At 39.3% G+C, this 18,130-nt stretch overlaps 1 protein-coding gene across 1 annotated transcript; it reads right to left on the bottom strand.

The window, feature by feature from the left end:
* Positions 1-1,255: 1,255 nt before the first annotated feature.
* On the bottom strand, positions 1,256-15,410 carry LOC119424849 (very long-chain acyl-CoA synthetase). The gene is made up of 10 exons (XM_037692355.1): positions 14,909-15,410; positions 12,943-13,140; positions 11,367-11,525; positions 7,002-7,126; positions 6,645-6,839; positions 5,195-5,285; positions 4,816-5,014; positions 3,169-3,266; positions 1,512-1,642; positions 1,256-1,432 (listed from the first exon to the last, which is right to left on the bottom strand). Exons 1-10 carry the CDS (start codon positions 15,402-15,404, stop codon positions 1,256-1,258), a joined length of 1,869 nt encoding a protein of 622 aa, XP_037548283.1. The 5' UTR covers positions 15,405-15,410.
* Between the last annotated feature and the right edge of the window lie 2,720 nt (positions 15,411-18,130).

Below are 18,130 nucleotides of genomic sequence, written 5' to 3'. Positions count from 1 at the left end.
CTTTTTTAATATATTATTTTTAACACTGTTAGAAACTTAACTTTCACAAGATGACAGCTTTTGAAATGACTTCCCTTTTTACTGGAACCTCAGCACATGACCATCTGGGATTGAACGCCTGCTCCAGATGTGTAAAGCTCTGGATCCCTCCTCCCCCACACCAAGGTGGAGAGGAAAAAGATGTTACTGTACATATCATCCTCAGTTCATGCCAAATGATATCAGTTTTAACAAACACCTTCCCACACATACATTAATTACGTTGAATTCAGTAGATTGTAACCACAGCTGGCAGCCTGAGACAATCCATCAGGAATATCATAATAATCCTGCTGGAATAACTAGTGTTAAGAGAAGTGGAATAAAGATGTATAAAGTGATGTTCACGAGAAGTGTGGTGAAATTTTAGAACTCTAAGCCGTTTCAGAATCACAAACTCAGTTTGGTCTTGGCCCCACAGGGACTAGTCATTAGCTCATGGGTCTGGTTAGCATTAAAGTCTTTTTGTCCAAACTGAGGTCGTTCAAAGAACTATTTAAAACAGGCCAGACTGCTTAGAATCATTCCACAGAAACAAACACCTGAAATCCTTTAACGACACGCCCAACACTCAGACCTTTAGCAATTCCTTCTTGGAAAAAACAAAACGAAAACAGTCTGTCCAAGCTTTGCTGACATTTAGAGGAAAAAAAGACAACAACTTGTAAGAACTGGGTACAAACACTTGAGAGAAGTAGCACCAAAAGCTTCTGAAAATCAGAAAAGTAAAACTCCAAGACATCTCATCACGCTGCTCCGTCTACATATGTGAGAGTTAGATCACACTAACGGTTGAGCAAAGATGTGACACTTCTAACCAAGAATCAATGCTAACAAAATACATACAGATTAAACTACATTTATCAAGACAATAGCTGCCTTGATCAATTTCAAAGTAGGAACAGGAAATAAACCTCTAAATGCCTTTCTTTGCAGCTCTGGTAAAAAAAAAAAAAAAAAGTACCCATAATCTGGAGAAAGGCAATTTAAAAATACAGCCATTTTTTTCTTGCTAAACACACAACACTATCAGTTAGAAATAATCTAACAGTTTAACAACAAGCCAGTCATGCTTTAAACAGCTCAAGGGTTTTAGCGTCATCAAGTCAGGATTTCCTTGGAATTGTGGCAGTAATGCCGTAATGGGATCTAATGCAAGCGTTGACCTGTACATGCAGTATGCACCGTTTATACATACGCCAACATCCCAAGATCATCACAAACTGGTTGCTGCAGACACAATGTCTTGATATAGAGCTGAAGTCAGAGGAATGTAATCTTTCTGAGAGACATCTAAGAAATACAGAGGATCCTGCGTCACATCTGGATTAAAACCATCTCGGACCAGTTTCAGCTTCTGCTGTTTGAAGGTGTCCGTGACGTCCACACTTGTCTGAAAAGAGGCAGAGGGGGAAAGGTGAAAAATGTCCCCTCGTTCTGAACAATCTTGTGAAAGCACGTGTATAACTTACTTGTATTCTGAGGAAGCGGGGCCACGCATACGGAGGCAGAGCTTTCAATAAACGCTCATAGAGTTTCTTCCCATCCAGCTCGAGATCCTGTTTTAACACAATAGCAGCCATTCCTGCTCGACCTTCATATCCTGAATGCACAGAACGGAAAAAGTCATCAGATGTCTGCTTCATTTTTATATCCAGAGGAAATATCGGTGGTTTCTTTTCGAGTTTACAAAAAAAAAAAAAAAAGAGGCTTGGAATAAACGAGGTAGTGGTCAGAAGTAATTTGAATGATTTTCTGGGTGAAATGGTTGAACAGCTTAAGATCAAGAACAGGATACACAAATTTGATATTATAGATTTTCTCTAATCAACAGTCAAAAATCAACATAGACTCAAATATATCAGATCATTAAAACTTTCATCAAGTAGTGCTCACAGTTCTGGAGTGTTAGCTTGACTTGTTCGAGGCCTGATAGCCTGATCATGATAGACTGCACTGGCTGGCTTTGTTTGACAGGAATCATTGAAATACTCAAAACATTGGAAACATACAAGGAACTCTGGTTTAAGAAAAAAGAGGAAACTGGTTAGGAGGTTCAGGACCAAATTGTGAACCGCAGAGGCTCAAGCCTTTCATGAACTGGACTCTGCCGAAGCACCAGTGTCCCTGTCCACAGAGAAGCAGGATTTGTACTCACCTGGACTAAGAAGGTACAGACTTAAGATAAAAACAGCTCCTGCTCTAAAGCAACACTTTGAAGCGTAGCTGAACAAGCCAAATGCCTTCTAGAGATTTATGAACAAACAAGACAAAGAATGAGTTATTTGACCACAATGACAAGAAGCATGTTTGAAGACGTCAAAACGTGGCTTTCAAACCCAAGAAGACTGTGTAAGGACACTGGTGGTAGCACAATGTGGTACTGGTGCTTTTCACAAAATAGGTGAAGCCATGGAGAAAGAAGACTACGTCCAACATTTTCAACATGATCTCAAACTACCAGCTGGGAGGTCAAAACTTGGAACACATTTAGGTTTTCCAGCAAAGCAATGATCCCCAACACACACCAGAACAAGTTTCTGACTGGACAAAGCAGACCAGCATTAAACTTCTGAAATGACCTTCTCAAAGCCCGGATCTCAGCTCGATTGAAAATTTGTGGACTATGCTTAAAAGTCGGGTTCACGGCAGGAAGCCAACCAATTTAAATGAGTTACCAAGAAAAGTGGTTAAACAGCCAGTTACGCAATAAGCTTGTTGATGGAAACAAAAAGACTGTGGTCCATCTTTCAAACTTGCTAAGGGGCATTTAACCAAATACCGTGTTAGTGTGGGGCGTATGAATATACTGTATTTAAACCTGTATGTAACTCGGACCCTTGTGATCTAGAAGAAAATATACCATAAATACAAACTTGAGCACCTAGTTCTTGTGTTTAGGAATCATCAAAGTTGTATGTCATACACAATCATTCCACTGCCAAAGAAAGAATGATGTGTACACATATGATCACAATTATGAAATAAAAACAAAACAAAAAAACTTAGCCCTTTCATTCCTTACAATTGAAAAATGCTACAAATTGCTCACAAGTGAACAAAAATCAAACATTCATACAGCTGTTTTGAACGTAGGAAAACCAGGTGAAATGCTGAGATTCCACAGACCTGGTACAGAGACTCCGTAGATGTTGGCCTCCTGGATAAAATCAAGAAGACCCAACACCTCTGACACCTCTGTGGTAGATACATTCTCTCCTTTCCATCTGTTGAACAAAAGATTAAATCCTCTGAAAATAATAAGGGGCTACAGATTCAGCTGACTATTCTTTGCAACATAATCATATAAATAATACTGATATTATTAAATATTAAATGTTTCCACTTTAACATACGTACATACCAAGAACATAAAAAGTTTGTACATCCTTTAAAATGTGTCATCATTTTTGTATAAATGACCCACCAGGGGTGGCTACTTGACACAATCAGCGCCATGGGTTGAACTTCAGCGAGGGAGGATGTGACCTCCCAAAATAAGACTCAGACAGCCCAAAAGACAAGAAAATTTACTTTTCATGCATGCATGGTCTCCTTTTGAGTGACATTGGGGACTAGAGATGAAAATTATTGGCATATTTATGTGATGTATTCATGTTGATTAATATGCATTGTCCCTTTATGTAATAAAGACACTGAAACATCAGGTGGTTGTTTAGTTTAAATGCGGGACCACAGAAACCCTGAACTCCTAATTTTAGGTTGACAGTGCTGGTGGTGTAAAGAGTGCACATGATCATAGCCCTGTCCACCTCAGTGTGACTCTGGCACACACACACACATTTTAACTTGCGTTGGACAAATTAGAAGTTAATTCAGTTGGTGCAGTGATGTCCCCCGTCGTTGAGGGATTTGAATAATGAATGTTTGTAGCTTTTGAAATGAGTGTTTTTCTTGACTGGGACTGAACAGAGAATGCAAGTAAACCTTAATGTTTTTCTGTGTACAAGTATAAAGGTAGGTTTGTTTGTTTTTTGCTTGTCCAATGCAGTGCAGAATGAGATTCTGACAAGTGGAGGGAGCAATTTATCCACCACTAGGGACAATGGAGGAGCCAATGGTGGCTTTGGGGTCACCATAGATTAATCTGATTAATAAAGTTATACGCTTGGGTGGCTTACACATATGGCAGTGGCCATCTTGAATTTTGATGCGGAAACTCAATTTTGGATTGAGACATTTCTTACATCTAGATGAAGCTTCACACCTAAGTGGAGTCAGTACATCATTTATTTTTCAAGCCATCATGCTCAGAACTCAGATGGACGGATGGAGAGTATTTCCAATCCCGCCTTTGCTCCACAACTGGTGACAAAAAACAAACAAACTACAAAGTAGTTGGAGCACTACCATATTTCTTAGAGATAAAACTGATGTCATTCAAAGTTAGTCCAGTTCATGACCGATTGTTTACACTTTAATGATTTTTTCACATTAAAACATTAAAACACAAGACATTTCACACATGTCTGCACCTGACATGTTTAAATCTTAATTGCTGGTATTTTTATTTTTTTAATATTCTCTGTTATGTTTTTTTTTATATCTTATGTGATTTCTTGTGTATGTTCCTTTGTACTGAAACTCGGGCACAACAATTTCCTGCAGGATCAATAAAGTTCTATCTTATCTTATCTTATCTTATCTTATCTTATCTTATCTTAATAAACATGAGTTTCATTTACAAACCATAGTAAATACAGTTTCCAGAGAGATATTGTCTGTGCAAAGTTTTATCTCAAACAGTAGCAGTACCTGAACGTGTCTCCAATCCGGTCATGGAAGTACAGGAAGTCCCTGTGATCACAGAGCAGCAGATCTCCAGTGTTGAAGTAGACATCACCAACTTTAAACACATCTCGTAGCAGCTTCTTCTCAGACCCCTCCTTGTTCCCAGCATAGCCCAGGAACTGGTTCATTGCAGTCATCGGAGTAACCAAGATCCCCACCTCTCCTTTTTTTTTTTTTTTTTTAAACAGAAAAAGAGTGTAAATTTAAAAGACACAGAGTCATCATCTTCAATGTATAAGTTTTACAAACTTTAATGAATCTAGGCAAAAACTCAGGTGTCCAGATATATTTTGACTGGAATGATTTTAATGATTCATGTTGAAAAGGACAGCGATCGATTTACCTTTCTGAGCTTGAATGCATCTTCCAGAGTTTGTTCGAACTGGCTCGTAGGTTTGTGGATCATATCTCAAAAGCTCAAAAGGCATAGAAAGCTGCAAGAAAAGGAATATCCATCATTTTGCTCTGATTAAATGGTGTCAAAGCCTTTTCAGCTGAGTGAGGTGTTGTTACGGGCAAGAGTTTATGGTATTAAAACTAAATAAAATACAATTGTCAAAACTTTCAAACTTAAAGTAACCTTACTTAGTAATCAGTTGTTATAATAAATACAGCCCCACGTGTTTATGCATGTTCAAAGTAATTTAATTGCTGTTAAAAAGTAATTATTGCAATCCAACAATGTTCAGTCGGATCATCTGGATGGTTTCTTTTTTTGTGCTGCGATGTTTTGCCTTCCATCCAGCAGCAAAACTGATCCCCCCCTCCCGCCAACAACTTACTCCAAAGTGGGGAAAAGAACCAACATAACTGTTTTTTTCCACTTTGGAGTAAGTTGTTGGGGGAGAAGCAGTTTTGTTTGGCGTTTTTCAGACTGACGAAGCCTTCTGGATGGAAGGTGAAACGTCTTGGCACAAAAAAAGAAACCATCCAGATGACCTGACTGAACATTGTTGGATTTTATACCTGGATTATTGAGCATGGACTTTGGTAATTACTGCAATGTCGTGAAGATTGGTGAAAATAGATCTATGGGTAAGAAACTAAATTTGAACTATTTTCCCCTCACATTGATTGTTAGTGTCCTTAAACTAAAATCTTGTAAGAAATGTGTGATGAGCATCAACTATTACGCAGTTTAACTCAGGAAAAAGTTGAAGTGACTGAAAATTGGATGAGGTTAAAAAACTTTAATGTGTTGGTGCATATTTATGCTCAGATGTGTTGAGAAAAGTGTGCAGATAAGGTCAGAGTTGTCTTAATCTTTCTCTTTTTCACACCCAGTAGCAGATTTACCCTTATGTGTCTACATAAATGTATTTTATTCAATTCTATACTTGTCCAAATCAACATTTGTTTACCTGCACAGACTACAGCCAGATTAAATTAGGTCAATCACGTGACTCAAGCTTCCTAGTGGTTTGGTGTTATTTTTGCTTTTAATTTGGATTTGGAAATTTGAATTTTATAGTTTCACATCAGAAAATTAATCTAGAAAAAGCCCTGAAGTCTGACTCAAAGAGTGAAAGAGTCCTTACCATACCAAATCTCAAAATCCAATATGGCTGCCTCGCACATAAAAAGTGCAGCAAGCTGCAGTAATAAACCTTTTATTTTTTATTTCTGGTAGTTTACACCTCTATTGCAAAATGTGTTGTTTCAGTCTTTCAACGCACAAGATGCAGAGAAATACATCGTTATCAAATTGTACTGCTAATAACAGCCTTGTCCCTGAGCACAAGTTTATCTGATATTTAAAGTAAGGTTCAAGTTCAGAAGGTTTTCCTGCCGACCTTGTTGAAGTAGCTGGCCCTCCCAATTGGCCCGACCTCATCGGTGTAGTTGAGGAAGCCGATGCTGGTCTCAGTCAATCCGTAACCCTCCCTGATTGTACGAATACTAAACCGGGTCATAAACTTTTTCCATATATCCGACCTGAGGCCACTTCCTGCTGCCAACCAAACACAGTGGGCTTTTTCTTCTGGAACCTGGAAACATGAGGGCACAATAAATACAATTGTAAAGCAGCTCAACTTGCATAGTAACCATAACTTCTCTGTGACGCTCTATGTTTTAACATGAAGACACAATTCAGAGCACATGTTGCTAAGTTTTATCTCAGCTCCTGGTTTGAATGACAACAGTCTTACCTTGGGATGATTAAGCAGGTATCGACACAGCTCGCCGACGTACTGCACCACCGTCACATTGTGTCGCAGACAATCCTTCCAAAAGTGACTGGCGGAGAACTTCTTTCTCAGCACACATGTTGCACCTGTGAGCCGAACAAGGCAAGAACACTCAAAGGCAAATATACCAGCAACTACAACGTAGTCGGACCTAGGTCGTACTGGGTGTACCGATTTTCCACAAATTAGTCTGGCTCACTTTAACATGTTAATAGCATGTATGCAGAAGTACAGACAGAACTTGCTTGGTGTATGGGAACACTGCAACAACTCTGTTTTGTTGCCGTTTATTTCTTTCAAAGCTTTATGAAATCATGTATTATTATAAAGGCATAAACAATTTAAATGAAAAACAAGACAGTTGCAATCCATTTATTCATAGCCCTTTTCTATCAGAAATTACTTAAAACAAAAGCAAAAACATAAGCAATGCAGAATAAGATCAATAAAATGGTATAAAATGTACACAAAATAAAAAGTAATTATAGCAGTTTTGGTCAACCATTAGAGCGTGCATAGTTTCCTACAAATCCAATGAGACGGGCTCAAGAGACTGTTACCACCTCACCAGATTTTAAATCATAAACAGCTCTCCGTCAAAGAACTATGGTAAGTTTTGAGTTAGGTTTTGAAGGAGGTGAGGGTTTTGGGTGTTTGTTATCCGAGCAGGGAGCAGATTCCAGAGGAGAGGAGCCTGAAAACTAAAGGCTCTCCTTCTCATTCTAGGTTTAAAGGTTTTTAGATCAAACCTGCATGCTTGGAGCAAAGTGATAGTTGGGTAGTAGGAGACGATTGGCTTCTTTAAATCTGCTGCAACTCAACAATTCAGAGCTGCATCTGTGTTGAGGAGGGTTTTGATTGTACTCTGCTAAAACTATAGAGGTTGAGGCTTTTTTTTATTATTATTATTTATGCCCAGCTAGAATGGCATGAATAATTTGTTTAGCATCAGTTTGAGAAAATAGGAAAAGTGCTGATTTGGATACTTGGTTATTTAAAATTATGGGAAAGGTCTTTGTTAAAGATTACGCTGAGGTTTTTCATAGAGGGATTAGTATGGAGAGTTTGCCTCAGGTGGAGGAGTTCAATTATCTGGGCGTCCTGTTCACAGGTGATGGTAGGATGGAGCAGGAGACGCATCGACGGATTAGTGCCTCATTCTCAGTAAAGTGCGTTGCTTCGGTCAGTCGTGGTGGAGAAAGACGAGTGGAAAGGCAAGACTCAATTTACTGATCCGTCCATGTTCCAACCCTCACCAGGGCTCAGGAGGTTTGGATCCTAATGGAAAGATGAGATCCCGGATACAAGCAGCCAAAATGAGCTTCCTTCGTAGAGTGACCAGGTTCAGCCTTAAAGATAGAAAGAGGAGCTCCGTCATACCGGGGGGAGCTTGGAGTAGAGCCACTGCTCCTTTACATAGAAAGGAGTCAGTTGAGGTGGGTCGGACATCAGAATAGGATGCTTCAAAATGTCCAAACGTCATCCTCAAGTATGCTGATGACGCCACCATTTTGGGCCTCATCACCAACAATGACGAGAGTGCCTACAGTAGTGTTGTAGTACTCAAGACCGGTCTCAAGACCACTTTTTGATGGTCTCGGTCTTGTCTCGGTCTCGGACATTGAGGACTTGGGATTTTATTTCAAGACCAGTCAAGACCACAACCGTGGAAATATCAATAAATTACCAGAACATTGTCCAGTTTATTTGTCAACATCTTTGTTTTTAGTGGATGCAAAACGTACCAATTCAAATCCAAGTGATAACGTGACTCATTGCTAAATACATGCGTTTTTTTGTTACCGCCGTCACGCCCACCCCCTTTCACTCACACAAGTCACTCCCAGTGTGGCCAGATTGGGCAGTTTACTGCCAATTGGGCGGTTTTCATTCTCATTTTGCTAGGAACTCTGGGAAGATTTTTGTTGGATTGTTGCGTTGCTTGTATCCGAGATCTCATTCTCGGAAAGCTCTACAGAGGGTGGTGCAAACAGCAGAGAACATCACTGATAGTCTCCACACCATCCAGGACATCTACCACAGCTGATGTCTGCATAAAGCATGCAGCATCATTAAAGACCACACCCACCCAGCACAAGGACGCTTCCATCTACTACCCTCAGGCAGACGATACAGGAGTCTGCCATCGCGCACGAAAAGACTCTGTAGTGAACCAGATGACCTCAAATCTACCAGATGGACAGAGACTGTTATTTTCATTGATCTGAATAAGTCTGGGCCATCTGATGACTTTCTTTCTTGAATTAATCAAGCAGAAAAGACAATTCTTTATAATCATTACTGTCTTACAAATGTTTTGATAATCAAATTGTGTTAGTTCACTCAATGCTTATAGGTTGAAAAGAACTACTCATCTTTATTTTACATAAACAGTAAGTAATGATTTTTATTCCTCATTCCAAGAAGAAATCACCTGAATAAGCATTCCTTGATTTTCTGTCTGAAATGAGTCAAGTCGTAAGTATGTGAAAGGTTGGTTTTCGGTCAACTAAAATGTTTACCGAGAAAAATGTCATGTTTAAACTTTTTCAGAAGATTACCAAGAGTTGACTCCACGAAGTCTGCTGTTGCTGCAATAATCTTTTCTGTATGTGAAAACAAATTTCATTCTCTGACCTCGACCGTTGATAAACACCTTACGTCAAAACCACTCCTCTTTCTGGTCCTTCCACGAATCAGAAAGCTCTAAATTGAACAGGAAGTCGACCCAAATAAAATGTGGCAACTTCCCAGTTCATGTTAGTTGGAGATGGAGATTGAGAGTTCTGGAGAACGTGAGAGTTCCAAGATTGAGAGTGCAGTCGGTTCTGAAAGCTTCAGAGCAATGAAGAATCCAGAGGTTTTTTGGGGATTATAATTCTGTTTTGAGCTAACCACGCACGACTCTCTGAAGGTTTGGTAGCTCTCGACGGAGACGCTGAAACGAGTCAGAAAGGAACTACTCCAAGGCTGATTCATCATCAACAGGTAGATGGTTCTATTTTGACCAAGTGTACCGTGAGAAGCTGAGATCGGACGGAGCGTGCAACTTCTGGTCAAACAGATTAAATTCCCTCACATATTTCCTCTGTAAGATAAATCTCAATTTCATCTTAAACTCTTCTCTCTCACAAAATCAGTACAGATATTTTAGAAATATCTGAAGCAAAGTCCTCAAATCACCGCCGAGTGATTTGAAGTTCATTATTTGTGAAACTGTCTGTTATTATTTTCATATTTTGCCAAATTAATGTAAATGTTTGATGTTAAACTTTGATTCTGAAAATAAATGATTCCATTCATTTGATGGGTCAAAGATAAATAACGTCTCTCGTTACATTTTGTGTTAAATTCAATGCACGGCATTTACAGTCAGAAAAATGAAGAACTCGTGAAAAGTATGCATAAATATATATCCATATATTTGTCATACAACAAGTGACACGTACCTCACGTGACTCACTACAACTCCAAGACGGTTATTACCCACAAGCTGTCAGATTACTGAACTCTTAATAACTTTGCACCAAGCCACATCTGTGACAACTAATATGTTTATTGTTGCTGCATTATGTGGCTGTATCATGCATGCCACTACCTTACCATCATAATTCATCTCAATTTTACTCACCACCTGTGCAATAATCCGTCACACAACCTGTGTAGTTTTTATTAGTTATGTGCAGTATACATCATGTGAATTTAAACCAATATTACTACCTGTTAAATACTTATTAATACAAAGTCATCCTACTCGAACCATTATATTCTACCATGTTTTCCATTTTTCCTTGGACCTTGTAAATATTATATTTCTTTTTCAGTGTTTTGGTACTTTATTTTGTATCCTTATTGCATGCTTTAGTATTTCATTTGTTTGTTCTTTGTTGTTTAGCAAGTCAAATGGGTTCTTCTCATCCTGAACAGTTCATTGCACTGTTGGCCTTGTGTTAACCTGCATATAACAACTAAACAACAAAACATTCATGGATGCCTTCCTTTAGAGCTTTAGGGGCACGTCCTACTAATAGGAGGTCCTGAGGATGACCCAGAATTCAAAAGGAGGGATTGAGAACACAGAGGGATTGGGAACGCCTCGAGTATCGTCTCCCTGAGTGTTTTAGAGTCAAATACAATGGCTCTGTTTTATCAGAGTTCAACAGGAGAAAATGCGAGGACATCCAGTCCTTTATTTTACTCAGTTTTTAAAGGAAGAATCACAAACAAGAAAATCTTCTCTATCTAAAGCCCAAATACTTTGTCCGGTCTAAGCATAACAACTATGGCAATCTTTTTGGCTGCAAAAGCTGAGGTTAAACATCTTACCAAGGTGTATGCATCCTCCAATCCCTAAGAGAGAGGCAGACATGTGGTAAAGAGGGAGAGTAATGTAAATGATGTCATCAGACGTTGCGCCACACATGTCAAAGAAGGCCATGCTGCCGATGGCTTTCAGGTGACCAACACGGGCTGCCTTTGGGAGACCTAATGAAGAAAGAGTGTTAGAGCAATACTTCCATACTGTATGTCTAGTGGATTTCTTTATTATATTATTAATTATTATTATTATAATATTAGACTCAAGTGCTGTATAAAATGTATGAATACTTGCTATTATTGTTCTGACATACCTTACTGTAATTTCCCAGAGATTTCTATGTTAATATGAAACTATAAAAGTGATTCACATGTGGGTCGTTTATGTTCTGGTATGTTCTAGGGTTTTACCGATCAGGACATATGAAAATGATTTGGACTTTTCCAGGTTCTAAAATTATTCAAACCTAATCTCACAATAAACCATGTCAAAGAAGAAAAGCTGTGTGTGAAAACCCAAGTCCATTCTATGATTCAACAGCTTGTAAGAACCTCCTTGAAAACCTTTCGCTTGTTTTCTGTATGACTTTACCAGTTTCTTCAAAGGTTGTGGAGGAATTTTGGCCCACTCTTCTTTACTACGTTGGTTCATTGTGGTTTACAGGCATTAGTTTCTCATCTGGTAGAGCTCTGGACTTTGACTGGACTATTGCGACACCTCAACTCTTATCTTTTTCAACCGTTCCGTTGTAGACTTGCTGCTGAGTTTGGGCTCTGTTCTGCTTTACAACCCAGTTCGGCCCAAGCTTCAGCTGTCACACACATAATCTCACATTGGACTCAAGAATCCTTTGGTCTACAGAGGAGCCCATGGTCGGCTCAGTAAGGAGCCCAAACCATCAGCCTTCCACCACCTTGCTTACAGCTGATATGAGGCGTTTGAGCCAATTTGCTGCATTTGATTTTCTCCAAACATGGTGCTGTGCATTATGGGTAAACACATCTACTTTGGTCTCATTTAACGAGTCTGAAAAAGAGCTTTTTTTAAATATTTCTCTGTGTATTACAGTCTGATCTTGGATTGAGTTGGCTCTTTGATAGACTTCAGATCATTTAAGGGTGGCCTTATAATTCTTTCCAAATTGATGGGCAGCAACAGCTGCTTATTGCTGATGCATTTCCTCCTTGGCTTTGTGTTCACACATGACTGAACATTCCAGAGCAGCAAACTAAACTTCTCCTTTTATAGAGGAGCGGACAGATGATCAGTTAATCAATTCTTCTGATCAGCAGCACCTAGCTGATACATTTCCCCTAAAATTTTAAACAAGTTGACTTTTTAAAAATACAACTTTTCTATTTTTTGCTCGTTTAGTAAATACAGACACAATATACAGTAATCCATTTAGTGATTTTGTTTATTTTGAAGTTATATTTGAATAATTTAAGAACCTGGTAAAGACCGTATTTTATTATGTCCTCCTGATGTATAAAACCATAACTGAAACAGTCTGAAGTATTTCCCCCCTGACTGGAAGGTTTTCCATCAACATTATGTAGTCATGGTAGAAAGTATCCACAGTACCTGTGGTGCCAGAGGTAAAAATCAACAGGAAGTTGGACATGATGTTAACTTTTGGGATGTCCTCTAGAGTTTCTCCAGAAACATTTTCCACTTTATCTAACAAAGTGTTGAACTCCGCAGATGTGTAATCCACCACCCACACATCTGTGTTGTCCTGTTTCAGATCAGGCAGCACCTCCTTCACTAAATGCACCAAATCTGCAAACATACAGAGAAACACTCATTTTGATGACGAATCCTGTAAAACAAGTTGAAAAGCAGTAATTTAATGTGCACTTACTAAAGGAGGATATTCAAAAAACATATCATTTTGCTCCGGTTCAAGGTTACATTTTACACGTGCAGAGTTTTATTTATTTTTTTAAAGTACAGTCAGACATATGCCCATGTGCATATCTTGACCTGCAGTTGGGATTGTGACAAAGTTATAGAAACAAGCTGCGCAGACACAACACCCATGGCAGAAGCAGTGGGTTGATTTTAGAGTATCACATCTGACTGACTCCATTTGAGAAAGCCATGAAATGGTAGGCGGACTGACCATGGGAAGATCGCAGGAAGAGCACAGGATGAGAAAAATAGAAAAGAAAAGCCCTTTTGGCAAGTACTGAGAGCAAAGCAGTGTGATGACCGCCTTCACACTGAAAATGGATTTCCAAATTTGTAGAGATCCAGCCATATGCTTATAGGTTGTAGAGGTTGTGCAGAGCATTAGTGGGGGTCGTCATTCAGTGAAGGACTAAAGACAAACTTAAGACAATTAATTCCTCAGATTAGAGGTGGGGCTATAACATCATTATTTCCAAAAGGTTGTGTTGGCACTTTACGCAAAAATGCAAGGATGATGTTTCAGATTTTGTTACTCTGGAACAAGTTTTCAAAAAATACCATTTTGAGAATCCCAAAATGCAGTTTCTAAGATGCAAGGCAGAAACAATGAAAAGCTTTTAGAGCCTTTACAAAAAGCATTCCTGTGTGGAGAAGATCTAAGCTACACATAGTTATAGATAAATAAGCGTTAAGACATAAAATAGAAGGAGAGGCCCCTTCATTGTGCTCATCTTGGGATGCAAAATGACTAAATCCACATCTGCCCTGGGGTTTTATACAATCTTTAGAACTTGGTTACCATTCAAGGGACTCAGTGCAGTGTCATGAAGACAGGTCAATCAATCAGTCAATAAAAATAAGTGTAATTTTAACAGTAACACAATTTTACCATGCAAATCAATGGTTATGTGTTCCCAAAACAATTTTTAAGGAAAATCTATGATATGCATTTGTTCACCTACAGAAACAGCTGAAGAAACAGCAACAACGTCCATGAAAGAACCAATCCAACAATTTAGATGTATGGATACACATGCTATGCATAGAAAACGCATGGGTTAGGTAAAACATTTAACTTATCCATCTAGAAGTAGTTCTGTAAAAGCTGTACGCGACTGATTATCCAGGCCTGTTTTTATGGTGCACCCCCCTGCTCGATCCCTAATATTTATTCTTGACAAACCGCTTCACTTTTCTGTCACACTCAGCAGCAGATTCACTCTAATATTTCCAATTCATTGACTCTAGGCCTTTCTGATGTATTTGTTTGCCTACACAGATTAAAAACAGCCTAATGTAGATCAGTTATGTTTGGTTGACGTAGAAATGTCAAATCCTGGTTCTCCAGTTCTACCTGCATTTAGCTACTAGAGAACTGCACGATTTAATCATACAAAATATAACCATTTATTAGGTTTAACAGTTTGCAGGGTGTTTTTAACCCAATTTAAAACTACTTTACAGTAGAGTTGTCTGCTTTTTGTGCTGAACTTAAAGTTCATGTTCTTTGCCCATTTAAGTTAAGTAACTATGACTGGGACAATAAAAGCCCAGTGAGAGGTGGACCGTCAGCTGGAGCCACTCCCATTCCTGAGGAAACTAAAGTTTTCACACTTCAGCTCTAATTCCAGTTTACCTGCTCCGACAACAAGCGTCCTGGCTCCACAGCTCCGGAGGCAGTGGAGCAGAGACTTGGCTTTGACATTAGTGTTGATGAAGGCCACCTCGCAGCCGAGTTTACACAGCCCCAGCCACGCGCACACAAAGTCCGGCTCGTTGCTCATCAAAAGAGCAACAATGCCGCCCTGCTTCAAAGAGCCGCCCTGCTTCAAAGAGCCGCCTGCTCCCAAAGCTCTCGCGAACCGGTTACTTCTTCCGTCCACGTCCCGGTACGTCAGTGTCCGCTCCTCAAAGATGATGAAAGGCTTCGTGGGACTCCTCCGTGCCCGCTGCACAAAACAGTCGAGGTACGTGATGACTCCTCGCTGCACGCGAGCTTGCACCGTCCGCTTGTACCTCCGGAGTTTGAGGTAATAAATCAAGTCCGCCCAGAAGAAGGGATAAAAGACCCTCTGGTAAACGAGCAGGGCCAAAAGCCCGGTTAAAACGGTGCTCAGCACCGCTCCTATCATCTTTACGTAAGAAAAAAAACACGTCAAGCGCACCTAAAAGTCTTCCCCAAACTTTAAATACCAGGCTGCAATCGCGCATGCGCACTAGAACATGCACTTCAGCCTGTAGCCAATCAGATACGAGCGCTGAGATGAATGAGGTATTTTATTAGTTTGATCAAACATCTCATGAAAGACTGGTCGATTTTTAATCAAACTTTCATTAAAGTAATCAATGGATGTGCATCTACAACTGATTGGCTTTTGGAGTAATATATTCAAGATGGCCTCCACACACGATCAACCCTGAAAAGACAAAAAAAATGGAGCAACTCTGCAAAGTTTACTGATACTGAGAAGTTTTTGTTTGCTAGTAAACTGTTCCCAAACACACACTCCGAGATTGTGCAAGATCTTTGTTGAGCGTTTTGCCATTAACCATTTGGAGTCAATTCTGTCTGTCTGTTAGCAAAATATCTCATGCACCGCTGAAAAGATTTTAATGAAACGTTCAGGAAATAATTACTTGATGTGCAACTACAAACATTTAACAGTTGGAGCTAATCCCATTCAAATTGACCACCTGAGCCAACAGAGAATAGAAAACACAAAAATAACTCTAACTTGGTGGATTTTACTAATACTGAGCTAAGTATTTATGTAGTAGTAGCTGAGAGTCATTCACAACACAAGGCTGCAGGTGACATGCATCACGTTAAAAATGTTCGGCTTTTTGTTTTTATAATTTAAGGTTTTCATCATGCAGCGTGATAGCTGCTCTGCTGTTTAAATTTTAGCATGTAGTTTCTGTCTTTGACTTTACTACAGTACATTTAGGAAATGCAATATTTTCATTAGGTCTGTTTGCTGCCTGGATCTACATTTAGATCCTTCCCACCATAATCTCTAATCATAAAGTCACATACATTTCAGCATGTATTCCCACAAACTCCAAAAATATTCATTCATTTGGTGATAATAGTGAATTGTCAATCACATTTTTTAAATATATATATATATATATTTTATCTAAATATGCCACAGCAGAGTGCTAGAGTTCTGAAATCCTACAGGGACTAGCTGATTCATGAGTTTTCATTGTTGTGGGGAAATCCTGTTTTGTTTCCTTATGTGCACTCCGTAAACAGTTTGCCCTAATAAGAAAGTCCTGAAGAGGCTGTTATGAACTAATCCACATAACTGAGTAGACGCTTCAGCAGCTGTTTGTTCCTCTACCTACAGTATCAGTAAAAGATGCTGTCACTTACATGTTTCAGCAAGCCTCTGGATGAAACGGCACTGCAGGGTCATGTTGTCTCTTTCGCTCTTCAACATGTTTTTGCCTGCACTGCTGCACTATGACCTGGTGTTTCTTGAAGGAATGCACAGCCTGCCATCTTTCAGGCAAGAATTAAAAATAAAAACCATCATGCATGGGAAGAGGTGGTCAAGCATGCATTTATGCACGTATGGGCAATTCAGTATGTGTCTGCTCTGAGTGTTGAGGACAACTCTCTATTTCTAGGACACAAATCTTTACTCAACCATTGTAACCATTTATGCACGGGATAATGTCAGGTATTACCTGTGTTGGCAAACATGGGGAGAAAGCAATTGATTGGATGATTTTCCTTTGCCTTTTTCATTGTTTTTAAGATATTCATCACTTTTTTGAAGTGATTTGAACTTTGCTGTAAGGGGTTGAACTCCTGCAGCAAGAAGACACATGAACAAGCCAGTCTTAAGTTTATGAGTGAACACAAATGTGAACAAGATGGGACCATGTGTGCGTTGCAAGATTCCAGTCCATCACATTGCGATGTGTGTCACCAAGTGGTGTTCTTGGTGTCTGTGGTCCAACTGCCTTCTGATCGGATCCCTTACCTTTCTCATCACCATCCTCACTTCATGAGGTAAGATCTTGCATTGCCGGACTGAGGGTGAATGATGGTCATTTTGAGTCATTTTCTTAGCACTAACATAACTGGTTTGTTCCACTTAGCTGTTTGGGGGAAGAATCAGTTTTGTGTTGTGTGTTTCCTTGACTGATGAAGCCTTCTGGATAGAAGGTGAAACGTTTCTGCAAACAAAAAAGAAACTGTCCAGATGACCTGACTGAAAATTGTTGGATGGTCATTTTGTTTTGCTTCAAGTTTTCAATAACTGTAAAAATAAAATAAAATTGGCAAGTTCTCATCAAGTTTCCTGCTGATGGCCTTGCAGCCTTGTGTAGATCCGCTTGGTCTTGTTCATACTGGTGGAGAGGTTGAAACAGAAGAAAGCGATTCTGTAGACAGTTGAGCTTTGTACATTTTATTTTAGATCAGTCTTGTCTATAAATGACAGCTAATGCCAGACACCAAACGTCAAAGCCTCTGCAGCTAAAGAAATTTTGAAGTCAACCCAAGCCAGGATGGCTGCCATGTTTTTTCAACCTTAGCCAACACACAAAAAAAGGCTCTAACTAGGTCACCTTTACAGATAATAAGCATACAAAAGTCACAAAGTAATCAAACATACATGTTTTTGGGCTGTAGTAGGAGTAAACCAGAGTGCCTGAAAGCCCACACATGAACACGCAAACTCCACGCAGAAACATCCAAGCCTGGAGTTGAACTTGCAACTGTCTTGAGGCAACATTGCTAATCTAGATATACATAGCAGCTTCATAAAATTTAAAGTAGGATGTAAAAAATAGATTATTTGGCAGCAGTTCTTCTCAAGGAAATGTTCAAGCAATCCTTGTA

The sequence above is a fragment of the Nematolebias whitei genome, chromosome 18 (genome assembly GCF_014905685.2).
Source record: "Nematolebias whitei isolate Nwh7 chromosome 18, NemWhi1, whole genome shotgun sequence".
NCBI lineage: Eukaryota > Metazoa > Chordata > Actinopteri > Cyprinodontiformes > Rivulidae > Nematolebias > Nematolebias whitei.
Note: the sequence above shows the minus strand (reverse complement) of the source record. Positions and strands in the feature narration are given on the sequence as shown.

Bases quoted from the DNA above. Each gene is read 5' to 3' on its own strand.
- LOC119424849 (XM_037692355.1), bottom strand. From the start codon at position 15,404: ATGATAGGAGCGGTGCTGAGCACCGTTTTAACCGGGCTTTTGGCCCTG. The intron at 7,127-11,366 runs GTAAGATGTTTA...TTCGGCTCACAG, and splicing joins TGGAGGATGCATACACCTTG to GTGCAACATGTGTGCTGAGA. The intron at 6,840-7,001 runs GTAAGACTGTTG...TCATGTTTCCAG, and splicing joins ACCTGCTTAATCATCCCAAG to GTTCCAGAAGAAAAAGCCCA.